The 27,446-nt window shown below is 43.1% G+C and overlaps 1 protein-coding gene across 1 annotated transcript in view; it reads left to right on the top strand.

The window, feature by feature from the left end:
• The window catches only part of Npas3 (neuronal PAS domain protein 3), a 655,449-nt gene that overhangs the window by 552,012 nt on the left and 75,991 nt on the right, over window positions 1-27,446 (top strand). The window contains exon 9 of the mRNA XM_029566227.1: window positions 20,169-20,287. Coding sequence (XP_029422087.1) covers window positions 20,169-20,287 — 119 coding nt within the window. The remainder of the gene's footprint in view (window positions 1-20,168; window positions 20,288-27,446) is intronic.

Here is a 27,446-nt window from a genome sequence, read left to right as displayed (position 1 = left end):
TCTCTCTCTCTCTCTCTCGCCCTTTCTACCCGTACAGACCTTTCTTATGTTCATACGCTATCCCTTTCCACAGCGTTTCATACCCTCAAACATCAAGCCAGCTCTTGCCTATGTATGATGTATTTACCGCGTGTGTGTGTTTAACCTCCTAAAAGAATGTAGACTATTGTGGAGGGATTTTCTTCTCCCCCACCCCTGCCCGCTCACCGTGACTTCTAACCCACAGCAGTGACTGGCCTAGAGAAACTCGTACAGAGCTCGCTAAGTGAATAAATTGCGAAACCCGCTGTGGACATCTAGACCCATCATGCCTCAGTCAAGCATGCTTCATCCCTGGGCTAGGATGGCTTTGACCATATCTACGGGTAATTTTTTGTTTTAGGAGTATGAAAACAGAAAGGGGTTTGAGGGACAGTCAACAGCGCCAACTACATATTCTCTTTGTTTTGAAAAGCAAGAGAGGTGATGACACTTACCCTGAGTCGTGGAAATGCCTAACTTTGCTGACTCGTCAGCATCATTGACCTTGGAGCCCTTCCTACCACCTGCACCACCCGCTACTCCCTAACTGACAGTACTTACTTCCTTAGGCTTTGCAAAAGGATGGGGCATCTTAATAAGAGGAGGCATTCTCGACTCAGCAGAAGCCCACAGAACCTCCTGGAAACATGGCATGCTTCTGAAGGACAAAGCGATGCCAAGAAAGCCTAGTGCTGCCATTGTCTGTGGATGAGCTGGCCGCTCTCGTTTATGATTCCCGGGAACACCCGCCACCTTTTCTCTTCCCTTCATATTGGGAAACTTTGATTTAAGAGAATGTCTGAGCAGAGCGACTTCGTTCAGTGGTGTCATTTGACCCAGATTGTATGTTTTTATAGCCCGAGCCAATTAGTTAAAGTGACTTTGACTATAATAGGGACCTGTGACACCCCTCAATATTACTGCCTTAGTCACTCTGACCAGTTTCCAACTTGTGTTTGTAGTCTGGCTCTGTGCCTGCCTCATTCCTGTATCTGCAGGATTTGTGACTGCCCTATGACGTAATAACCTTTGAGTCCTTGAGAGTAAACCCTCTGTGATTTTATTTCAATGAGCCCTTGGTGGCTGATGGACAGTGTGAATCACTCTCCACCTATGGGGAGACTGGCTTCGGCTCAACGAGCTCTGTAGGTCTGCGCCGCAGTGGGCTTGTGATGCCAGTCACAATAATGATTGCCTATGCCGGGCAGTTGAGTCCACCCTCTGTCCCGAAGACGCACTGAGCTGGGGCTGGATCTCATTAAATCCACTCACCTACCTACAAAATCCCACTGCAGAAGCACCAGCCCACAGGCTCCTTAAGGAGCCTGACAGTTGTCCTGAAGGGCAAAACAATAGGTCGTTGATCTTTGGAAATCTTCGATGGTCAGACACTGCCTGAGAAAGCAGGAGCTCTAGAATCCGTTTCTGCGGGCCCAGTGGCCATCGAGGGCAGGGACCTCACGTTTGTTGAGTGAATACAGGAATGACTGGGGCGCTGCACTCTGGCAGCTGTTCTCCCCGTAGCGTGGACGGAACCACATTCTTTACCTTCCACCCTTTTGTAGTTGAGCCTCTGCTTTCGCTTTTCCTTTCGCGTCTTTAATATTTTGCCCCAGCTCTCAACGGTGTCCTATCTTGTTTCATTAGCCAAGGGCCCAGTCCTTTTTGTGTGGCAAAACACACCTGACTTAAAGCTACCATTTTGGCCATTTTCAAATTCATAGCTCAGCAGCAGCCATGCCTACGATGCCCACCTGCCACTGACATCCGTCTCCAGAACCTTTTCGTCACCCCTAACTAAATCAGCTGCTAATAAAAAGATTCCCGTTTTCCTTTCCTTTGGGTCCCAAGAACCTCTCTTCTGCTGCTTGGTAGATGATACGCCAAGAATAGGCAAATTCATACAAGTGCAGTGGTGGTCCGTTTTATGTTTGCGGGATTTTCCGTTGGTCCCTCTGCCCGCCCGTTTTCTGTGACTCCTTGCAGGGCTCTCCTCCAGCTGTGTCCTGCGTCCTAGGTCTCAGCACCCTCAGCCGTCACTTCCTGTATAGACTTCATGTATATTTTCTTATATAATTCTTCTTGTTGGTTTTTCTTTGGGGGAGGTAGGGGCTGAGACAGGGTCTCTCTCCAGCTGGCCTGGAACTAGCTGTGTAGACCAGGCTGACCTTGATCTCACAGAGATCCACCTGCTTCTGCCTCCTGAGTGCTGGGACTAAAGGCGTGTGCCACCACGCCTGTCTATTAACGTGTGTCACGAACTACATAAGGAAAACACTCTGAATCTTCAACAGCTTTTGAAAGTGGGTTTCTGGAAAGGGTTCGCTGATAAACAACAGCACTTCAGAGAGAACTGATGGAGCGGACACAGCTCGCCAGAGAAGGCTGCAACACTATTTCAGGGAAGCTGTGGACAGTGTAGGTGTCATCCCTTTAAACACAAAGACACAGTTACTATCATAGGACAATGCATATTTCATAAAATCTAAAAAATAAAACAAGTTAAAACCACCCAGTCTGTCCCATCTTCTTGCCAGAGTCCCCATGTTCCTTTCCATTTCTATGAGCGAGGCCTCTGAAGTGCATCGTGGCAGAGATGCAGGAAGTTAAAGATTTCTAAGTAAATTACAGTGAATAAATTAGATTCCGTTTAAGGCGTGATACACACGCAATAGCAGGGGTTTTTGAGTGTGGTCGTAGACAATGGAGCCTCTTTAGAATGGGAAAAATAAAAGTGCTTATCTCAAAGGGTGTTGTGACAACTAAATTAAATGTGTATGTAAATCACCTGGCATGAGTCCTAATCCCTGTACCTCAAAGCTGGTATTCACACAATAAAATGGCTATTGAGAAAAACCCAGCCAATCACCCACTGCTTAGGTTTTAAATTTCAGTAGCTGCCAATTTTGGAAATACCTGCCTCTATGGTGTTTGTATGTCCTTTGAGGTGAATGTCCAAATATGTGTTAATTCATGTGTTTTCTGTTGTCTGGGCCTGGGGAAGTCATAGGTCTTCGGCATTTACAGCCTGGAGCCGGCAGCTGGCTCACCAATGGACCTGTGGTGGGGCTGTAGTTCCTGTTCCCGTTTCTTCCGCAGGGTTCTCGCCATTATCGCTTTCTCTGCATATTTTAATGGATTTTCTCATCCCTCTTAACCCTTTATCTTCTTAGCCTTCTCCAGTGGCTTGCTCATACCCCTGTATATTTCTCCTCTCCATTTTTATTCCGTGTAATTCTCAACTCTGTTTTCTGACATTTGCATTTTCTCATGTTCACATTTATTATACACCATTTTCTGATAAAACCAGTGACTGTAAAATTTTCTTGCCATATTTAAGCAGGTTCCTGATAACTATGTATTTCTGAAATGTGTCCCTCTAGAAGTTAGGTGGCCGATGTGAGCAGGGTTAGTAACATCCATGTGAATTTTGAGGACAAAACAGTACTACCATTTTGTCAATAGGTAGGTTTGTTTCTAATATTAATCACATTTGCTTTTGACCTCATAGTAATGAACTGTTCATATTTACTGAGATTTAGCAAGCCTTACCCTCATGCAGATTTTAACTACTCCAACAACTTCTGGAAGTTATATAATCCATGTAATGGAGAAGGGAATGGATGATGTAGAGGTACATGATTGACCTAAGACTACTGAGTTGTACGTTACAAAGCCTGGCCCACATACAGATTCCTAACGTGATAAGCTCTGTCCAGCCGGCTCCACGCCACACTGCCGTTCCCCACATTTTGGCCCAAAAGCACCACTGTTGTTTCTACAGAATGGGATTTGCTGTTCTGAGATCCAGCTGGCTACAGAGCATCACATCTTTCTGTCAGTCCCTGATCCACCAATAATCTTAAAAGCGGTTGTTAGAACCCAAACTGCGGAGATGTTAGCATCACCAACTACATAAAACTATCACTTAGTGGGGCTTATCATGTGCCAACCTACATGATTTACATAAGTTGGCTCATATGTTCCACTGTAATATGTACGCATTCAAGTTTGTGTGTGTATGTGTTTTTCATGTGTTGGGGGGTGGTGCACATGTGTGCCAGAGGTTGGCATCCAGTGCTTGCCTCAGTCCCTCTCCATCTTATTTTTTGAGGTCTCTCACTGAACCCGAGGCTCACCAATTCAGCTAGACTGGCTGGCCAACAAGCCCCAGGATCTCTCTCTCTCTCTCTACCTCCCCAGTTCTAGGGTTGTAGGCATGTGCTGGCTTTTTATGTGGATGTTCAAGATGGAACTCATGCCTATGTGGCTGGCTGATGGCGTCACAGAAATAAATCTCCACATTGTAATGATTGTCTTGCTCTGTCCTTTGCTCTTCCTCGTCTTTCCATAGAAAGACATCGTTTTCCTCCAGGTACTGATATAACCCACCCTGTAAGGTCCTTCTCCTGTTTGCCAGTATCGAATGTCTGCCATAGCCATCGGATCACTACAGAGTCAGAGAGTGTTATAATGACAAGAAAATAAAGACATCCCATTAAGGAAGAAGCAAAGTCCATGCAGAAATCATATCCATTAAATAGAAAAACCTCATTGTCAAAAATAAATCCCTCCAAAGCAATTCTAATTAATAATAATAATTATTATTATCATTATATGCAGAAAGAAAAGCTTACTTCTAAGTTCATTGAAAACTTTCCCTTTGGTTTTGAGTTATTCTCCTCCGGAGCCTCCCAGGAGTCCAAGCCTATAATTTTAATTATGTCTTGGCATTCTCATAAAGCAAACAGCTTGCTCAGGTAGTATTTATTACCTGTTAGAAAGAATACTTATGAATATGCTTCACAAATTCCAGCTACAGCGGACTGCACTGGGCTTTCCAAGGACAGAAGGGGTGGGTTGGAGCACACATAGGAGAAAAGTTGCTCATTAAGGGAAGGCTTGTTATCCAGGAACGTATAATTAAGGTGATGGTTCCAGCGTCTGTGACAGGCAACACTCGGGTAGTTGTTTGATTGCTGTGTGGGTCAGGGATCAGCCCCTGCTACAAGATGTAGGCACATTAGTGTGTTAGTGAACAGGTTAGGAAGTAAATTACCGCCGCCTCTCTCAAGCGCATTACTGTCTGTCTTCATTGTTTTGTTTTTACTGTACATCAGCAGGACCACAGCTTTGGAGGACTTTGTGTGACAGGTTAGGCATTTTATCCTTTGAGTAAACAGTAATCACGGTGTGAAGAAAGTGGGGCATTGGAGAATTTTTCGTATTCTTTGAGAATTCCACTCCCCTTTTTAGTTTGCTCCAAGGGCTCATTGGGGATACATATATTAAGCCCTTTAAATAGTTCATAATAAATCTTTGTCTCGGGCTGATTCTGACAGTTTTTTAAAGAGTCTTTTAAGAGAGAATCCTCAATCATTTGTTAATCCATGGGGTGATCTTCAGACTTCAGGAAAAAAATAACAGGCTGGGCTCTTGGGTAGTAGAAATACAATGGAGGGGAAAAATATATAAATATGGAAAGTCCCAAGAATATCACCTTGCTGAGATTACGTATTCTGCATGTACTTCGATGCCTACTTGCTTTCTCAACAAGTCAAAAGGAGAAGGGAAAAATTTTGAATCATAATAGCAAGAATTTGTATTGCTAATTTTATGTTTCTGGACTTACATGCTTCTAAAATGTTCGACTTCAAATTGTCTAGGAGAGGATATGCTTTTTAAAATAACTTCCTTTGATGGAAATGTCATTTACTTTACCCTCTCACCTCTCTTTTCCCGTTTTACTTACGATTTGCAGCGCTGTTTTACCTGTTCAGGGAAAAGCAATCTGCTTTCAGAAGAAGGACTATGGATATTGTTATTAGTGTAAACAATAACAAGCTTCAAAGGGCAAGCTGTAGCTTCAGATTAGAGACCTTTCTAGGTCTTTAGCATCAATGTATTTACATATTTTAACTACTGGGTTAGTTCATCAAGAATACAGGATGTTCATAATTTTCAAACTCTAGCATGGATCTAGAATACGTGATTTTGCCACAGGAAAGAAATATACGCAACATTTGCCAGAAGAGAATAAAACCAATATTATCTCCCATGTAAATAACGAACATCAGTAAGCATTATAATAGCTACATAGTGAATTCAGAAGGTTTTTTGTCTCTGCAGGAGAAAAATATACTTGGTCTCATGTTTTATGTGTAAATTGCTGATCGTTTTAGGCAAACTTCTTCAGGTTTGTGTAGCTTTGCTTGTAACTGAACCGACTAACAGGAAACGAAAGCGTGAAGGTCATTGCTCTGAGGAAAACATGCAGATAAACATCACAGCAGGAACGCTTTCTCCGCGTATAGGATCTGAACCTGTGTGTCAGTTCCAAAATGCAGCCTTTCGAACTATCGAAAACTACTCCAGAACTTTATTAATGATATGCAAATGGAGTTTATTGCCAAGAAACTCAATAATAAAATGGAGACGTGGGCAAAGGACGGCCTACTGTTACAGATGGATTCATTCTCAAGTAAGGTAATATAATTGAAGGCCCGGGAACAAGGGCAGCCATAAATACCTGAGCCCCTGCAGGTGAGGGGATTAACTGCAGAACAATTATCAAGCATGTAGAGCATTCAGCTCCCCCGGTAATAAGGACTGAGTGGTAACAGCTTTAAAAATAGTTATTTGACATTATAACATACACAGTTTAGCTCCAGAAACCAACTGATATAATGCCAAAAGGTTGATAGTAAATGTGGGCATGTGTATATATCACTAGAAAGCTATATTTGAAGGAACCATTCTGCTTCATGAAATAGGGAACGAGGTAGTAATTAATATCAACAAATTTGCTTTGTCCCCAGTTGGAGAAGGTTGTTCTTACCTATTTCCCTCACGACCATTCGCGATAGCCTTTCTCTTTTTTAATTGAAGAAGAGGAGGTGATTCCATGGCGAGTCTAACTGCAAACTATGGAAATGGACTCGTTACAAAATGACCGCTTTTTCATCCCGCCACTAAGGAAGATTATGCATAGCCTTGAAGAAATATACAAATGACCTGACGTGGAGTTCAAATATGGAAATTCTGCCCCTGTACACACTAGCAGGCAAAGGTAATAATGACGAGGCCCTGGCTTCCTCAAAGAAAACAGAGCAACTTTGTGCAAAAGATTAGGAGACTTTGTTTAGGTTGGAAGATGGAACAGTGGTCATTGAAACTTACTGAGATCATGAGACAGGAAATTTTGTTTAATTAAAGCTGTCCAAAATAGATATATTCATTAGCAAAATAACAGATAAAGATAATTATTGGGCTATCTTCCATTTCTGTCTTCTCTAGATTATTACCAAGTATAAATAATGTTGCTAAGAATATTCTCCAATAAATAACCATCAGTGCTTTATGGACGATGGACTTAATGTAGTACTTCTAGCTGAAAACATCTGAAAAATAACTGTTTCAAGATGTGCTGGACTACATTCACAGTATAACCAACAAATTCTAGTCACTCAGTTCCTCCTACAGGAAAAAAAGAAATTAGCAGAAGCTAGCACTCTAGAAGATCTGTGTGAAGTCCTGATGACCCCAGCAAACACAGGAAAGCAAGTTTGTCATTGTGCTGGGCCCCATCCTTGAAAGGGTGATTTTAAAAATGCCACACCCTCACACAAAATTGCACTTGAATTCTCAATTGCTGCGCATTTCTTGAGCTCTCTCCAGTGACAAAGCTCTGCCCACTCAGGACTCTTTCAAACAACAAACTCATGTAGCTTAGGCCTGGCTTGTGGATCCCTCCAATCACTGCCCCAGCTGGGCTGTGGCTGTGCTCACAAGACCCTTATTCTAGGCAGAGGGTGGTCTGACTAGCAATTGCAAATACAGGCTTCTCAGTTCAACTTGAAACTTACATTCAATATTTGGTTCATACTAAACAAAAATCAGTCATTGTTTATCTGAAATCCAAATTAATAGGGTGCCCTGAATTTTATCTGGGGGTGCTTGTTAGGAGCAAATGCTCCTGAATTTTATCTGGGAGTGCCTGTTAGGAGCAAACTCTCCTGTTGCCTCCACCCTTCCGGCAAACCTCCCAGAGTCTCTCGGCCCTCCAGGCCACACTCCTTCTCAGCCTGGCCGTGTTCGGTCCCTCCTGCACAAAGAGAGGAGTGGTCGTCATATTTTACCCCCACTGCCATTTCTGCACCATTTTGCCTAACAAATTTAAAACTTCCTCTTATAGAAAAATCATCAAAAACAAAATTAAAGAAAGTAATGGAGCTGGAGGGGCACAGTGGCTAAGAGCGCTTGGTGCGCTTGCAGAGGGCTGGTGTTCCGTTCGCAGCACCTACAAACATCTCCTGCATGCATACATCTAGGTACTAACACATACACAGAAAATGAAAACTCATCTTTTGTTTTAAATAAGTAAACATCCTTTCCCTGCTCTCAGCATAGCTGTGGGTCAGTGTCCACATTCCTCACTGACCCTGAGACATCAGCTCCTGGTCTTTGCACCTCGTGCCACAAGGTGGCAGCGAGCCAGAATTAGTTCTCAGCAGGAACTCTTCAGACCAAATCCTGGCCTTCAGGGTGGTACAGCTGTAGACTGCAGGAACTATTCAACTCAGTTGCTTGCCCTTTTAAAAAATGATTGATTTAAGCTGGGTGTGGTGGCGCAGGCCTTTAGTCCCAGCACTTGGGAGGCAGAGGCAGGAGGGTCTCTGTGAGTTCAAGGCCAGCCTGGTCTACATAGCAAGTGCCAGGCCAGCTGGGGCTACAGGGAGACCCTGTCTCAAACAGACCAAAAAAAAAGATTGATTTGCCTTCAGTTTGGACAATGACCAGGCTTGCTTCATTTAAACTGAGGGGTCTGGAGAGCTGGCTCACCAGTTAAGAGCACTGGTTGCTCTTGCAGAGGACCCAGATTCAGTGTCCAGCACCTACATGTTGGCTAACAACCATCCGTAACTCCAGTTCATCTCCCGTCCCCTTCTGTCCTCTGCAGGCATTGCACTCATAGGTGTGCTTACAGGTAATGCACACACATAAAATAAAAATAAATACATAAATAATTTAAAAAGAAACAGGAATAAAAGGTAAAAGGGAAACGAATAGGCTAGGAGGCAAGAAATATATCAGTTATATCCTTAATAAATTTAAGTACCTCATTCAAACTAAAAACCAAAATACTAAACACCCAATTAGAAAATAGCATAAATGTGTGATTTAGTGGAAAAATTCAAATGGCCAATAAATATGTATTAAACCATAATTCAACCTCACTAGAAATAAAAATGCAAATTAAACATGTAAGATGTTTTTACATATTGCTATCAGGGAGTAAGTATCTTCTGCGTATCTTGCTAATCTAATATTTTTATGAAATAAGAAAGGTTTTTAAGATGCCTATCAAAATAAACATCCTCAAATGTGGCTGATAGACATGTCAAGTGATACAGGAGAACTTTCAGGGACGTCAGTTTGTCTCGATGTATTAAGAGCTTTAAAAGATGAGTCTGTCCTTAAAAGTGATAGTACTCTTTCCAGGAATATGCGCTAAGAAACAACAGTGAAGCTGGAAGATTAATGTCAAGGAAATATTTCATAACCACTGAAAATAATATAATGACAGGAACAAATAAAGACACTGTAATGTTCTTAAAATGTTTGTTTTAAAGCTGATCCCCAGAACCCCAACATCCACTTATCCCTTTAACAGTGTCTGACAAAATGAAAAGCCCTACCCTGGGGAGATCTATAGCAAATAGATAGAGTCATTTTGTTGTTATTTGAGCCAGGGTCTCACGATGTACTGAGCCTGGCCTCCAACTCATGGTGATCCTTCTGCCTCAGCCCCCTGTTACATAGGTATGAGCCACCAGGCCCAGCTGGAATAAGTATATAAACAAGTCATAGATGAGACTCTAAGAAAATTAATTATTGTTGACGTGGATGACAACTGTGTGATAAGGTCACTGGGGATCTTTTTGTTTTCTTATTTAGACTTCATATTTTTTATTTTTTTCTGAGCATAGAATTATACATATGATTATAGAAATATAAAAATCTTAAAAAGCAGAAATAACATTGTCAGAAGTCACTGAACTAAGTTCCTGTTGCCCACTTCCCCACGTTACCACTCAGCTGAGCTACCATCGCTTCCTGTTCCCCAGCTCAGCACCCCAACCCTTTGGCACCCCAACTGTAGCGACTTTCATTTCCAGTGTGCCGGCCCCATCTCTAGAAGAACCTCACAGCCCTGGAAAACCACAAAGCCATTATCGTTAAACAGCACCAGAAGTTAACGCTGTCGAATTTAAGCCATGCGACTTGCACCTACCGCATAATCTTTTCTGTTGATACCAGTTGGTTTCCCAAATGACCCATCTCATAGCTTTTCCCACACAAAACCTTCTCCGTCCCCCACCGCCGTAATCTCACCAAAAAGTCTTGACTTGGCGGACCGCTGGCCTTCTCCTCTAGTCCCTTCTTCTCTCTCTTGTCCCTGTTTCTCTTTCTCCCATTTCAGAATTTCACTTGTTTCTCCATGATTAACTACCCCTTGGGGTCTGAACGCTGTAGTTAGTATTTCCAAGCTGAACAACTCCAGGCTCTGGTGGCCCCGGCAGCAAAGCATGCTCGGGCCCTTTATTTTCACCACCAAAATTTGCCAGAGAATATTGTTTACTCAACTCTCCCTCTCTTCTGTGGGAAATGTTCTCCCTGGATCCCCAGTGGGGACATTCGAGAGCACTAGAGTGCTGCACCGTCATGTTCGCAAACTTTTACTTTGGTTCAAACATGGGAAGTCCTGTCCTAAAGACAAATATTTCAGCTTAACTTGGGACAGATGTTCAAAAGGCAACACCTAAAACTTCACTGTCATTAGTGCACATAATGTCCACATAGAAAATTTGATGAAGTCCTTCACCAAAGTAGAGGATGACACATGGGCATGGAGACATGTTTAACATCTCCATAGATACCCACATAGCCTGGGATGTGCTGAGATGCCATCTAATCTGAGAGGCCCCTGATAATGCTCCTTATTACTGTCCAACCTCTACAGTGTTCTTTTTGGTGTGTGTGTGTGTCTGTGTGCGTGTGTGTGTGTGTGTGCATGGTCTCCTTGTAGCCACAGCTGGCCTGGCACTTGATGTGTAGACCACACTGGCCTCTCACAGAGATCCACCTGCCTCTGCCTCCTGAGAACTGGGATGCATTATTCTTTTTAATAACTTCAAACACTACCTGAATTTTTTAATTTTATTTATTATTTTTATTTTCTATGTATGACTGTTTTGCTTGTGTGCATGTAAGCGCACCCATGTTTGCAATGCTTACAGAGGTCAGAAGGGAGCATCAAATCCCCTGGAATTGGAGTTATAGATGGTTTTTCGCCACCATGTGGATGCTGGGATCTGAACCTGTGTCCTTAGCAAGAGCATCCAGTGCTCTTCACTCTGAGCCATCCCTCAGACCCCTACTACCTGAATATTTTACCCCCCACAAATATTGGCGGTTATGAATGGCCCCCACCATTGTAGATATTCAATAAGTATTTAATTTAAATGTCTGAACAAAGAATTAGTGAGTTATAATAAAACATTTGATAGATGCATACAAGTATTTAAAATACTGATCTTTTAGGGCTGCATAATAAGCAAGGGCAAAAAGTTCCAGGGGAAGGCAGGAGATCTTCCTTTATAAAACTTAAAGATGGGCTAGAGAGTTGCTCAGTAGTTAAGGGTACTGGCTTCTCTTGCAGAGGCCCCAGTGCAATTCCCAGCACCCACATGGTGGCTAACCACAATCCATAACTCTAGTTCCAGGGGATCTGATGCCCTCTTCTGACACCCATGGGCACTGCATGACATTTGCGCACTTACATACATGCAGGCAATACACTTATACACATAAAATTAAAAAAAGATATTTTTAAAAACTTAAAGATGTGCTCTTAATCCATCTGCTTGTACAAAAGATCTTTCACCCCGTGTGATGTAGCTGCTTCCCACCATGTGGCACTGCTGCAGTTACTTACAGAGCTTTAAAGCAAAACAAGGAAAAGCAGAGCAGCATGTGTGTGCATGTGCATATGTGCACGCATGTGTGTGTATGTGCAGGCGTGTGTGTGTGTGTGTCTGTGTGTATGTCCATGTGTGTGCGTATGTGTCCATGTGTGCACGTGTGTGTGCGTGTGTGTGTGCGTATGTGTGTGTATGTGCATGCGTGTGTGTGCGTGTGTCTGTGTGTATGTCCATGTGTGTGCGTATGTGTCCATGTGTGCACGTGTGTATGTGCGTGTGTGTGCGTATGTGTGTGTATGTGCATGCGTGTGTGTGCGTGTGTCCATGTGTGCACGTGTGTATGTGCGTGTGTGTGCGTATGTGTGTGTATGTGCATGCGTGTGTGTGTGCGTGTGTCCGTGTGTATGTGCATGTGTGTGCGTATGTGTCCATGTGTGCACATGTGTATGTGCGTATGTGTGTGTAATGTGCACGCGTGTGTGTGTGTGCATGTGTGTGTAGATCTACCTCTGTAACCAGACTCTTCTGTGTAACTCCATTTTAAAACATAGAGCAGGGCAACATCTGTGCCTGAGATGGAGACTTGGCCAGAATGCTAAGAAAATAAACATGGTGGTTCAACTGGGTACTGGTTACCAGTCACCGCCCCACAGATAGGCCGCACAGAAGACTCGTGTATATAAAATAGTATATTAAAGTAAACTTAGAAAAGCAGAGAGCAATCATTGCAACCATAATTTTTTCTTCCTCTTTGGGATTCTAATTTTAAAAGCATTAAAGGAGACAGCTGCTCACGCTGTGATATGCACTAAACAGCCTGAAGGATGGAAAAAAATATATTTGTAGCTCATAATAACTATTGACCTTTCTGATATACAATGTTCCCTGTGTTAGCTATTCGGTTCTATCAACAGTGAAGATTGAACATGACTTTTTAATAGAAAACACGGGGTTTTGAGCTGCCTTCACATAGGTGTTTATGTATTATTTTGTATCGTACTACAAAGACAGAGTCCAGGTGCCCTTTGTCTGATATCATGTTTGTCGTAAGGGAGAACACAAAATAAAATGTAAAGAAAAGGAACAGAATGAAAGAATGAAGCAGAAAAAGAAGGAACAAGCCTTCAGTGCCACTGAGCATCTTTTATATGAAGAATTGGCTCATAACCTCTTTATAGCAGTGATAAAAGCAGTGCCACACTCGATCCCGTACGCAATATTGGTAATGGAATCCACGCTGCATCCCAGGAGGACACACTATATTTTTCTTCCAGAATAGATCCCTCAAGTGGCAACATTTATAGGGAGTTTCCAATAAGATTTAAAACACTGGCTTGCAGTATTCATATGGTGCGTCCTTCGGAGCCCGCAGCCGCCGCAGTGTGGGTCACAGTGGGTATCACGCACTCTCCAAGGCGATCTTTACAATACCCAGCTTTCCCCCTTGAACTTCCCTGTTGCTTAGTAGTTGTGTATAGCAGCTTGACTCTGACACTGTGGATATTTCCCCAGAGTGGTATCATCCAAACGCCTACTGTGAGCAGCAGGCGGCCTCCACACACGACGTCTCCCTCAGGGGACCTCCTCACTGTGAGCAGCAATTCTGCCCAGCCCGGGGAGACCTGAAAGGCACCCTCACATTATGAAGGGCAGCTCGGCAATATGATCCCATCCAAGACAGGCCAGCGTGTGCCAGGGATTCTGACAGGTGGCACAAGTTGACAGGCGATGAGTATTTTTTTCCTCTTCTTTTTCTGACCCATTACTTATAATGTGACTTTGAAAAGAATTTATTTATTACATCATTATCGAGCCACAGTTATTTTCACAGCTATGCTCTGGAGTTTCAGTTAATGATTCACAAGTTTCTAAACAAAGCTGAAGACTCACAACTGAGTGGGAGCAGGAATCAGCCCTAATGAGACTGAAATAAATTGGGTTTTCTTTGTCCCCGCCCAGAGCAAACACCCAAGCTAACATTGTGGTTGCTGAGCCAGACAGTAACTACCACTGCACTGCCTGTGAAGGATTAGACATGCTGGACCACAGGGAAGGGAGGGCACTGCCTGGCCACACCACCAGGGCCACATCCCACTGTGGTCTAAGGGCTACAGTCTGGACACACAGCAAAGACAGGCCAGTGAGATGAAAACCAGCCCTCAAAAGACAGAGAATAGAGTACTCCCCAATTCTGGGGGTGGAATGCAGCCAGTCTTCTTTTATTACCAAAATAACCCTTTGCTGAAAACACTTCCTTAGAGATGAATTCAGGGCCAGGGCATAACAGTCCCCTCCCCTCCCCTCAAAAATATAGTCTGGGACAAGATAGTGTTCACCTTGGTAGATCGGCAGAAAGCATGTAACTGTAGTCAAATACCTATCCACATAAAACAACCCTTAGCACGGGTGGGGAGGTAAGGAAAAGCAACATTAAAAGATAAACAAGGCCTCATTCCTGCCGTAGGGTATCTCATGGTGTTGGCCGTGTCCACAGCACCGTTTGAAAATTACCCACTCTAGAAAAAACTGAGCATTTAGACATACACTGAGTGTTTAGACAGACATACCCTGAGCCGCAGACTCACTGGAAACATTCCTTCTCACTATCGCCCAAGTTCTACCCATGTTCATGGGTGTCACATAGCAAAGCAAAGCTATGTTTGTCTCAGAAGGTGGTTTTAACATGGATATTATGTGAATTACCTATTGTGACACAGCGGATTATCCTGTATGTTGATAGCTCTAAAAAAAAGAGGCAGTTCTGTCTCACATAGCTACTACATAGCTCCTGGGGCTAAGAATCGAGGGGCAACTTGTCCAGGTGCTGTGGAATTTGCAGTCCAGAGGCAGCCACGGCATAGTCATGTGCAGGCTTCCCAGGAACAAGGTCCATCTGTAGGCTGACTATGGTGAGCACTGGTAGGAATCTCAGTTTCTTGCTACATTGGCCCCTCCTGAGAACTGCTTGAGTTTGTCAGACCACCGGCCGACTTCCATCACAATGATCCAAGTGAGGTCAAAGGAGGACTAGTTAATCACACACCAACCGCTCCACCATATGCTATTAGAAGAAAGTCAGAGGTCTGGCCCACACTCACGCAACGGGACAGGAAGTAGCTCCACCTTTTGAAAGGAGTTTTGAAAGATTTGTGGCATCTTAAATCTACCACGAATACCTGAAACAAACAAAACCCATTGGGACAGTTTTCTTTGATAAAAGACTCATGTTCAGGATTCAGACACTAGATTGGAAATATTCTTTAAGTTAGTTTTTAATGAATATTTGTTATTGAATACATATGTGTCCTCAGTCAGATAAATGGACATATAGCATGCCCAAAGCAATAATTATATTGCATGTAATATATAGGTATATGTGTGCTCACATATAATGAACCATGATATGTGCTATCGGGATCAGAGTTAGACTTGTGACATGTCAGCCAAATTAAATGGGGATAAAATAAGTATAGAAATACTAAGAAAAGCAGGCTGTCATCATCATGACCTTTGGAGTCTGATAAATAGGTGTCATAGCCGTACTCTGACACTGGCTGGCTAAAAGATCTTGGGTAACATACTAATGTTTTAATATAACAAATAAACATTATTAGCATTAGTCAGTATGGGCTAGGTTATAATGCAGTGAAAAACAAATTACAAAAATGATTTATATCTATGAGGACTAAAGGTGGGAAGGAGGCTGCCCCCACTGTCTTCTAAAACTCAGCCTAATAGCACAGCCACATGTGAGCTGCTAATGGTGCGACAAATGGTCATGACTGGAGCCTGAAAAGTCCACCTGAACACGGTGACTTTTGTGACTTTCATTGGCTAACGCCAGGCCACAGCACCAACTCCCAGTGGTGATGGAAGTGCTTTCCTCAGACGAAAGCTTTTTAAAATATATTGTTTAATTAAGACCTATCAATCGCTAATGTCATGGGTTTCACTGTGTCATTTCCACATGTGCAGCTCTTGTTTGGGTCACAAATGCCCTCCCAAGGTCCTCCCTTCACATCCCTTCTCTCCTTCCCACCCGCTCCCTAGTAGTCCCTCTGCTACTTGAAAGGGAAACTTTTCTAAGAAAAGAAACACCTTGTCAAATTACAGTGTAAACATACTCATCCTAAAGTCCTCAACCATATGTTTAAGAAACCCAACAGGGAGTGCCAGAGACACAATTTAACTTCACCCAAAGAATTACAAAATGAAATAGTGCCCTTTTAAAATCATTTTGGATGTTTGCACTTTGGTTTGTTTGAGAGTATCTCCAAAGGTGTTGATTTAGGCAATGAAGAGGGAACAAGGTACATACAGCCCTTACATACGACCCCGCCGTATCCACAGGTTCCATATCGGCCATCTACCAGGTCTGAACACATTCATACAGATAAAATTAAGTATTTTCAGCAGAAGAATACTGTGTTTGCTTAGCTCTCTCATCATGTGGGTTTTATTTTTATGTTTTCATCTCCTACTTTATAGTTCATGGGTCAAAAGTGAGCGAGACTAAGATGTGACCACTTAAGGCAGCTTTGCCACAGATCTGTCCTGCATGTCAGGCAGCAGTTAGGACTTCCCAGAATGCCAAATTTAGCATGTAGCAGTGACGGGGCTATTCTCTATCAGCTGATAGAAAAGGAATGCATATCTAGAAAGCACTCTAAATATGTCCTAGACATAAAATGGAGCCACTGTCTTCAGAGAGCTCAGGTCCCAGGGCGAACCCCTCGCTGCATCATCCCAGGGCGAACCCCTCACTGCATCATCCCAGGGCAAACCCCTCACTGCATCATCCCAGGGCGAACCCCTCACTGCATCATCCCAGGGCGAACCCCTCACTGCATCATCCCAGGGCGACCTCCCTCGCTGCATCATCCCTTCTTCAGCTCATTCCTCCTCTCCTCAGCACCACAGTCTCTGAACAACCATGGCCAAGCTGCCATGCTGCCCCTCTTTAGTACAGCCTTCCTCATAGTCTGAGACAGTCAGAAAGCTGTTCTTCCAAAGTGACTGATAGAACATTGCTTCACAAGGAAGACGCTATTGTCATAGTTGGGATAAAGCAAGCATATTTGCTACCCTACGGAAGCATGGCCATGATGGGTATGCTATGAGTGGGTTTGCTACCTGTCCCACTGAAAGGTATAGACTGGCAAGTTAGTTCTGCCCATCCTGAGAACTACAAAGTCATAAGCAATTAAAATAGAAATCATCATCAGAAATGAAGCTCTCCTAGGTCTCTTGTCTGCTTCACACCAACTCCTCGGCCCCCTTTTGCTCTTGAAATAAAGTCTGATGACTAATTTAGATTCTAAATCTCAGCTTCAATGGGGCAAAGCCTGACCTTAGCATTTCTTTCACACCAGCTGTCCCCAGCGTAATTAACACCGCCCTGCGTGTTTAGGCAATTACCACTGTGGCATGTGGTGGGATGCTGTACTCCTGCCTCAGCCGGAGCATGACACAATGTTTGGCTGCACAGCTCATTTGAAGCTGTGTCCTCACTCAGCTGGAAGCTCCGTTACTGTGGTCCCTATCTACTCTGTTTGCTGTGCAGTTCCCATTCTGAAAGCAGTAAAGATTTCTCAGGATGTCTGAACTACCCTCCCTGCTACAGTGAGGTGACTGACTCCTTCCTGACTTGGTCGGCGTATCCAGAACCCTCGCCCTAAAGCTCACTTCACTTCTCTAGGAAGTCTGTTGTGTCCATGCCTCCCCCCCAAAAGCTATCACAAACACAATCTTGCTGAACAGAGCTAAGTTTTTAAGGCTGAGCTTGTGGTCTGTATTCTGCTGGCGTCATGGTAGTTCAAGTCTCTGAGGACCAGTGCCAATAAACGTGAAAGGGACAACAAGAAGACTGGCACACACTTCCATTTCCACAAGGATGGAAACTGCTATAAATTAAGTCTAACCTTAAATGTATAATCTGTCCTTGGGAGGGGAAAAAAAAAAAGAATATAGCATCTTCAAGCTCTCGGCGTCCCTTACGAGAAAAAATTGGTTCTAAGGGTCTCTGATCTTGTGTTTTAGTAAAATAGAACTGCACGGCTGACTGACAGTTCTGATCTAAAGCATTTACGTTTAAGTTTTGATCTCTCTGCTTTTGATTAAAACTAATGAGCTCATTTAATTCAAAATGGGAATCTCTGATAAGAGAAATAAGGTTGATGTGATTGGATTAGAGGGGCAAATTAAACTCTTAGAGCAGAAGTTTGTGCTTATATAGTGTATTAAAAAGCTGTTGGCGTATTATGGCGTGTTAGATGATGAGAAAAATTTCATAGTAATTCATATTTAATCAGAAGAAATGAAAGTACTAAATATAACATGGCTCTGCTTTTCCCTCGAGTGATAAAAAGCTGTACATTTAAAATGACATCAGATCCATGCTCTCTAAAACAAAAAAGAAAGCTCTAAGAAGACACATAAGGGACATTTGTCCATGGTCACATCACCCCAGAATAGAGATGCCAAAAATATAGCAAAGTATAGATTTACTAAGACTCGAATGACACAGAAAGTCCCTAGATCACAAAGGGTAAGGATTCACATTCTTCTGTCCTCTGAGTATCACATTTAATATGAGAAATAGAAGATTACTTACTCTTGGAAATCTATGAATACCATTTCGTAATTTTAAATTTAAAAGCTTGTTTTCCAGTTTTAAAATCTATTTTTGAATAGGTATTTTCTTCTATACTTAATTCTTAAAGCTCTTTATTACATGTTGTTGGTGGTGTTTTTGTTGTGTTTTAACCTCTATCCCAGAAAAAAGAAAAATTAGTTTTAGATTAGAGCTGGTCAAAAGAAAAGAAATCCAGTTTGAGGGCTGGAGAGAGAGCTCGGTGGTTAAAAGCCCTAGCTGCTTTTGCAGAAGACCAGGTTCAGTTCCCAGCATTCACATGGTGGCTAACAACCATCTGTAACTCCAGTTCCAGGGGATCTGACACCCTCTTTTGACCTCCACAGGCATTGCACAACACAGGTGCATTTACATGCAGGGAATACAATACACTCAATACACATAAAATAAAAATAATTTTTTTAAACCCAGTTTGTTGATGGACTTTATTTTTTCAACTTTCAAATAAGAAAAATTCCAATATTTAAGAACAGTAAAATGAGAGCATCTATTAGGTATAAAATCTCCCAAAGTAACTTATTATCAGAAAAGGACTTAAATTTACAAAATCTTTTCAATGCTTATTTTAAAAGAAAATTAAATTCATTGCAGTCTGGCCTACTTACATAAAGGTCTTAGATCAGCCGATGGCCAACCACCACTCCAAGTTTCACAGGTCAAAACATAGTCTGCTTAATCTAAAAACATGCAAAAAGGGACACAGCTATTTTAAGAGAGGAAGAGAAGTGGAAGAGATAGCTCTGGGGAAGAGCCCAAGTTCGGTTCTCAGCACCCACATCAGGCAGCCCACAGCCACCTATAACTCCAGTTCCAGGTGCCCTCTTCTGGCCTCTGCAGGCACCTGTACTCATGTGCACATACCCCCAACAAGACACACAAACGCATAATTAAAAGTAAAATAAAGCATTAAAAAATGAAGGCAGAAAGTGGAAAGAGGCTTTCCTTTTGGCCGGGGCAGCATGCCGTCGTGGTAGACCTGGGAGTTGGACTCCTGAGTTTTCCTTCTCTCTGCCTGTACATCCCATTCTCATACCTCTCTACCTGGAGCCAGTGAGTGGAGAAGACCTCATTCTCCACATGGAAAGAACCGTCCATGAAGGGCTGAACAGAGCAGAGCCTCTGTCCCTTCACAGTGTCTCTGCCCGCACCCTGCTGTATCTCTGTGCACAGGCCCCTCTTTTTTCAAGGCAATTCGCTCCATACTTCCTAGCCAAGCCTCAATGGAAGCTGCAATTACTCACTATTAGACCCCACTTAGGGAGCTGCAGCAAATCAAAAGACCTGAAAAGCTCTTGCTGGAAACTGGGAAGGAGTTACTTTAGACACCTTAATTTTTCTTTTTTTATTTTCTGCGAAGTAAACATTTTCTAAATGAGGTAAATTGATTACTACACTCTTAGCACCCATCAGTCATTTATTTTTAGTGAGCTCAAGGGTTGCACCTGAACCGTGGCTGTGAGGGGCCATGTAGAGATCTAAACCACATGTGTATGTGTTTTTATGTTCCTCAGTGGAGTCAACCAGCCCCAGCCTGCTAACCACTGACAACACTCTGGAGCGTTCCTTTTTCATCCGAATGAAATCTACTCTGACCAAACGTGGCGTGCACATCAAGTCGTCAGGATATAAGGTAAGCTGGGCTCCGGGAGGGCAACGTTTTCAACTCGGGCCAATCCACGGCAATGTCCATTGAGTTTTCCAGCTGCTTTAGGTTTGTCTAATTAATGCGTGTGACCTTGAGTAGCACATAGCACAGGGTCCCAGCCATTTTCCTGCCTCAACAGGGGCTTTATGCCTCCTCTCCCTTTAGACATTGCGGGTACACTGAATGCCCCAAGGGCACATCTTTTCTTAAAACAGTAGTTAATAGCAGGCCAAGTGCTTCCGCACCTGTTAGAAATTCAAACTGATGGCAAAGGTTAGCCAAATTCCTCCCAACCCTGAAGCTGAGTGTTCTCAAACCGCTACTTAGGAGAATGTGCCTTATCTCACTTTCCAGTTTGGATTTCCCCTTTCTCTGGAAATACTAGCCAAGTTAATAATACTGTTATCACTTAGATTTGTACAACTAATTAAAACAAAACAAAAACAACAAATGGGTTGAGGGGCCTCTGAGGAGAAGCCAGTTGACCAGCTTGAGGACCTCAGTTTGGATCTGCAGTACACACACAGAAAGCCAGGCTAGGTGACAACGAGGTAAAAACAGGGGAACCCCGGAGCTTGCTGGCCAGCCCTGTCTAGCAGAATCGCTAGACTCATCAAGCTGCAGGTTCAGTGAGAGCCCCCGTCTCAAAAATTAAGGTAAAGGACAGCCATGATGGTGCTCACGTTTAATCCCAGCACTTAGGAGGCAGAAGCAGGCAGATCTCTGTGAGTTAAAGGCCAGCCTGGTCTACATAGTAAGTTACAGGCCAGCTGGGGCTACAGGGAGACCCTGTCTCAACAAGACTCAAAAAAAAAAAATTACAGCTCTTGAACATTCAGTCATACTACTTAGCATACACAGAATACTCAGACTGCACGGTATATGTGTTCCTCACAGGCAGAGACCAATTCTGAAGTCATAATCTACATTATTATCATTTTAAGGTTAAGGATATAAAAGCCTTCTAATCTCAAGAAATTCCAACATTCTAGTTACTATAGCAACAAAAATTAAGACCTAGGAAATTTATGAAATGCCTTTGGCAACCTGAGTCTTATCAACTTTACAACACACTAACCAATCTCTTAAACAGTGTTTATTGTGTGTAGTGAGGCAAACAGAAACAGACTGTGGCATCAGTGGGCCACCCAGCCTGCTCCAATCTAAGCCCCCAGAGGTTCCGATACAGCTCAGTTCTTTAGGGTGACCCTAGGGAAGATAACGGCCATTACTGGCAGGGCTTAGAACCTTTCTGCAAGTCATCAGAACACTAGCAGCTGTATGAAGTCAAAGGCAGGCACTCTCTTTGACATTAATTCTTCAGGAATTTTTTTTTTTAAGGGAAGGAGGTGGAGAAGCCTACCAAGGACGACCTTTAAGCTGAGCTGTCCTACATTCTGAAAGGCACATGTGGAGCAACCTTGACCTTTAGCAGGGTGTGGGACAAGGAGGAGGTATCAGGCAGCTCCTGCCTGCCTTACCCTACACAGTTATTATATGGCAGTGTGCTGCGGGGAAGGAAACCAGACCTCATCCTTAGGGCTAGTTTGTCTTTTCCTGTCGTACTGAACAGTACGAATTTATTCCTCATTAACTGTAGCATTAGCAAGTTTGGATTCCCTAAGGAAACTACAGATGTGAGATTATTATTTTAATGCTAGAAAGAGTCATTCTTTGCATTCCAGATTTAGAAGTCCTGGGGTTTCCTTTTAACTCTGACCTTCCTGTCTAGACGCATCTTTTTTGGTTTTACTACTTGGTAGGAGGCATAACACAAATGGAAGAGACGAGATGTTCTTTAGAAAAGCAATAGTTAGTATAATTCAATGTTTATTGAATAAGTTTTGAAAACACCAAAACTGTCATACTACAAACTACAACTTACAAAGTGCTTTGGATATCTTATCTGAAAAATAAGAAGTGGGCTATGTGGGTACAATACTGATAGTTTGTCTAGGCAAGAGACCAAACTTCTTGTGTTGGTTTTTATTAGACGTTCAGGCTCCTAAAAAAGCTGTTTTTGCTGACTGACCTGAAATTAGATGTCATCTTAAATACTGACAGAAGAAAAGCCAGTCAGCAAGGTTTTGAGCCCCTAGTGTGTGGCTTGTTCTAGAGCCTAAAGCCCCAGCAACGATCTATAAAAGCCCTGTTTTCCGATTTCTTCTACTCTGGAGGGAAGAGGACCATGGTGAGAAACAAAGGCAGATTCAGAGAGCAATGAACGTTAAAGGAATGATAGCAGCTAGCTCAGAGCCCTGTGACAGACTGGGCATGATCCGTTTGCATGTATTAGCTCTCACACTGTCCTAGAAGAAAGTGTCTTGTTTCCATTTTACAGATAAAGAAACTAAGGGTAGAAAGATGGACTGGCCTACCCAAGGTTACATGATGAAGGACAGCTTGAACTTGGGAAGTCTACTCCATACCCCAGTCCCTTAGCCACCAGGATACACACTCTGCAGGTGTAAAGTGAGGTACCGTGAAGGCAGGAGGGATGCAGGAAGTGTCCCTGAGTAGGGGGTATGTCGTCTGAGTCACCAACGTGAAGAACCTGCCATGTGTACAAATCAGGGAAAATGTTTGAAACAACATGAATTTAAGATTAAAGGCACCTTCTATAAAAAGTTAGACAAGGAGCTGGAGAGATGGCTCAGCGGTTGAGAGCAGAGAGCCCGGGTTCAATTCCCAGCACCCACATGGCACCTATGAACTGTCCTTAACTCCAGTTCCAGGGGATCCGACAGCCTCTTCTGACCTCCATGGCATTGCACGACACGGGTGCACTCACGTACACACAGGCAATACACTCATAAAATAAAATAAAAGTAATAAATAAAATATTTTTTAATTTTTTTAAAAGTTAAACAAAACTTCAAAAGCACAACCTTAAAACAGAGTTAGAAAAGATTTAGTGACTGTTCTAACATATGTCACTCATATAATGTTAAAGTGTCTGTATTCCTGTGACATGCCTGTCAGTAAGTCTGTCTCAAGAAACCATGACCCTCTCTGCCCAGTGCTCTTCAGAACTACTCCCCACAAGCCTTCCTTCACCCACCATCCCCCACAAGATGAATCACCCAGCAAGTCCAGCCCTTCCCCCTCCACAACAAACGCTCCTCATTAATTAACTTTGTCTGCAAGTTAGCAGAAGACCCAACGAGACCCCGTGACATGATACAGCCGAGTAGCGTCCCTATTTATCTGTTCATTCTCAGTAAGCAAATCTAGCAGCTTTTAAAACAGTCTAATAAGACTGGTAATCACCCACCACCACACAATAAACACATAAAAAGAAACAGCAATGACAATGTCTCTGTACTCCCGTATTTCTCCTAATTTATGACCATCGTCTGCATGTTTGTTTTCCAGTAAAGGTCCAAAATGCTAAGCATTGCTTGGTGCAGGTCAGTGCACTTCTCCCTTTTTTCTGTGACCTTGTGCTTCCTCTAACACTATGTTTTGCTGCTGTCAGGACAGCACTCACAGAACAAAAGGAATGTTGGCTGTGTGGGAGGAATTGTGCCAAACACTGTATACTCACTAACCCACGGCAGTATTATTGTTAAATCTGTGTGCAGTCCGCATCCCGTGTGCCCAGTTTGCAGGTGGTGATGCTGAGGCTTTACTAGGAATGCTTTCCCAGGTTCATACAGCTCTTGTAGCAGCTACTGCAGAGGCAGAGTGGAATCCAGCCATTCAGCTCCAGCCTGTCCTCTTGGCCTTTCTGCCTTGCTCTTGAAGGGTTAAGTCCAAAGAAGGGTTAAATATGGGATGGACCTCAACATATGAGAGTTAACCATTTTAAAGGGAAAACTTCCTGCCAAAGGTCTTCCTAGTGTTGCTGGCTCACCGTGTCCACTGCTCAGTGCACTGGGACCAAGTGAGTTGAGGAGTTACAGAGACCCACCTCCCTTTCCAGGGCTCACACATGTCCCTAATCCGGAACCCTGAAATGCCTCAAAGTCTGAAGCTTTGGAACTCAGTACCACACTGGAAGATTCCACACTTGATTTCATGTGCCTGGTCATAGTGAAAACACAGACAGCACTGTGTACGGGTATAAACGAACTATAGAAGAGTTTTATATTGAAACTTGAGTCCCATCCCCAAGATACCTTGGTATGTATATGCAAAAATTCTAAAATCTTAAAAATTCTGAAATCTGAAGCACTTCTGGCCCCAAGCATTTTAGACAAGGAATACTCAACCTGTATCCATAACCAAGAATTTTAGCCAAGCAGTGCCCGTTCCATGCACTAATTCAGCCAGACTGTGGCATCAGTTGTGCCACACCCTGGATAGACCTGCAGGAGTTGCTCTAATGAAGTTCTCTTATCTCTACCCTTCTTTGCTTTGAATTCCACAGTAGCGGTTGTCTGGTCCAGCCACTTTTTATGCCTTAGGGGCTTCCCTGTTCTTTGGGTCTGATTGTTGGTCACATATCTTAGCATAACACAGCTGTCATTTAAATTGACTTGCATCAATATTCTGCCTTCTTGATTAGGTCTATGTCTTGGGAAACTTACTAGGTAGAGCACATGGGGCAAAAGGAGATGTGTAATCAGGGAAATTACAGAAGGGAAGACTAATTGGGTCGCCTCCTTAGCTCCTGTCTCAAGAGGACAGCTTCCTTTGGCTTGGGACTTCCGGTTTCCTAATCTACTCTTACATGCCACCAGCACCTGTTTCTGGAATATTTATCCCCACACATTTTAATGCCCTAACTCTAATGGCATAGTAGAGCAGCCTGTTCTGGGGCACAGACAAAGGGAGCCTCTGTCCTGCTTTACACAATGCTGAGAACAACTCTGAATTCTTCTCACAGTTGAAATCTACAGGTGCCTGGAGTTACTGATGGGACAGGTCCTAAGGAATTGCTAAGAGAGGCTGGGGGAACTCGGGATTCTTAAAAACCAACAGCCCCATCCATCCGGGATGACTTGGGTAGCTAAGTGTTGAACATAATGACTTTGGAAATCCTATTCAGCCTCCTTAGGATATAAAGAATCAGGAGAGAAAATCATTGGTAGATTGACTGGTTTGTTGGGCTTGCTGACAAACCTTTTTAAGAATATCTATATCTAACTTATAGTAACAAAAGCAGTAAGTTGCAGTGTGAAAATTAGCGATTTTTTTTTGCCATCTCTAAACTCAAACGTGGTATCTTTTAAATTACAAATTTATCATATCTATTTTTGAAAATTCATAGTAGTATCTGTCCGGCGGTGTAAAGAAGCACATTAGGGGCTGGAGAGGTGGCTCAGCAGTTAAGAACACAGACTGCTCTTGCAGAGGACCCAGGTTCGAATCCCAGCACCCACATGGCAGCTAACAGCTGTCCGTAACTCCAGTCCCAGGAGATCCGACAGCCTTTTCTGACCTCTGCGGGCATTGCATGACACAGGGGCACTTAACTACATGCAGGCAATGCACACATACACATAAAATAATAATAATAAATACAATTTTTTTAAAGTTAAAAAAAGCACATGTAATCTTTACAGTGATTTGTTCCCCCCCCCCCACTTACCCATCTATTATCAGAATAGCGACGTCCTGTGGCAAAAAATGGCAGATTGCAAAAATACAAAACTATGATTTGCATTCTGATGCCTTCACGTGGATAATGACCATCTTCTAAAAAGATGGCCACAAAATATTTTCTAGAGATATTAGACTTAATATTTTTAAATTACTGTTAGGAGAGTAAGATGGTTCGGTAGGTAAAGTCCCTTGATAGCAAGCCTGATGACCTGAGTTCAATCCTCAGGATCCACTTAGTGGAGGGAGAAAACAAGTCCGGCAAGTTATCCTTTGATACCCCTCATGTGTGCCTGTGCACGTGCACGCTTGAACGGACACACACACACACACACACACACACACACACACACACGCACGTAATAAATAAACAAATGTAAAAACAATATTAAGAGAGAGATTTTCAATGGCACCCAATCCCTCTTTCCTGTCCACTTAGTTGCACTTCAATACAATTCTCAATATGAAAATCACAACTCATTAAATTTTAAAAGTTGAAAGCTCTTTGTATATAAACTTGGTCTTGATTGGATGTTTATATTGACAAGTATCAATAAGATAACTAACCGGCAGAGAATTATTACTGTCATTTGGAATTTGGGTTCTTGGGTTAATTCTTAGTAAGGCCCACGATAGGAGGATGCCCGCCTTTCCTGCTTGGTCGCCTCTGTGTCAGTGCACCGCCAAACGTGGTTGACTCTTCCTCTTCAGCCTCCATTCTTCTGGTTTACGGCCATTTCTCTGGTTCTACTGTAAGACAGTCCCCAGTTACCTCCAAGGAGACATTTTGTCTCCCCGGTCCCCCTGTCCTGCTCCTTCTCCCCAGGGCCCAAGAGACCGTTTGCGTCTCTGCTTCTCATGGCGCCAGCACGCTCTGGAATAGACCCCAGCCTACCTTCCCACCGCCATCACTGCATCAGGCCATTATGCTCCCTGAAATGCATTGGTGCATTCATACTCCTGTGTTCTCAATTGTGCTGTTGTCTTTTCTTAAAATACTTTTCCACTGCCTGAAAACTCCTGCTTAACCCGAATGCCACCACACAAATATCACCTCTTTTTTTCATTTCCGCAAATCAGGTAATAAAACCCCTCTTCCTTTGTGCTAAAATGGCATTTCTTATACTCTCTTCTGCCTCCATTTTCTTATCTGTAAAATGAAGTACATAACCCCAAAGACATTCCTACAAATCACTCAAGCCCAACTAAGCATCTTCTTACTATGTTATGAAATATTTCCCTGTAATTTCAAATGACGATCACAGTTGTTCTTTTCGGTAAAACTGAGGTACAGAAATGTGAATCAGCAGATGACAGGGCTGAGAGAAGCATCCAGATCTTCTCCTCCTGTCTCCCGATTGCTAGCGGGGCTATGGTCATGGCACAGTCTGATAAGGCGCGCTCTGAGTCGTGACGGCGCTGGGCTAGGCACTGGGTACTCATTCCTTTGTAAGTTAGCAAACTCACATAAAATATATTATATGGTTTGTCTGGTCGCACAGGAGACCCAGAGAGAATTCGGGCCACACCTTCCAAGCACGTTATGGTGTGTGTGTGTGTCTGTGTGTCTGTGTGTCCGTGTGTCTGTGTGTGTGTC

This window comes from Nannospalax galili, unplaced genomic scaffold, assembly GCF_000622305.1.
Source record: "Nannospalax galili isolate Female #2095 unplaced genomic scaffold, S.galili_v1.0 scaffold1579, whole genome shotgun sequence".
In the NCBI taxonomy this organism is placed as follows: Eukaryota; Metazoa; Chordata; class Mammalia; order Rodentia; family Spalacidae; genus Nannospalax; species Nannospalax galili.
This window is presented reverse-complemented; position numbering and strand designations above follow the sequence as displayed.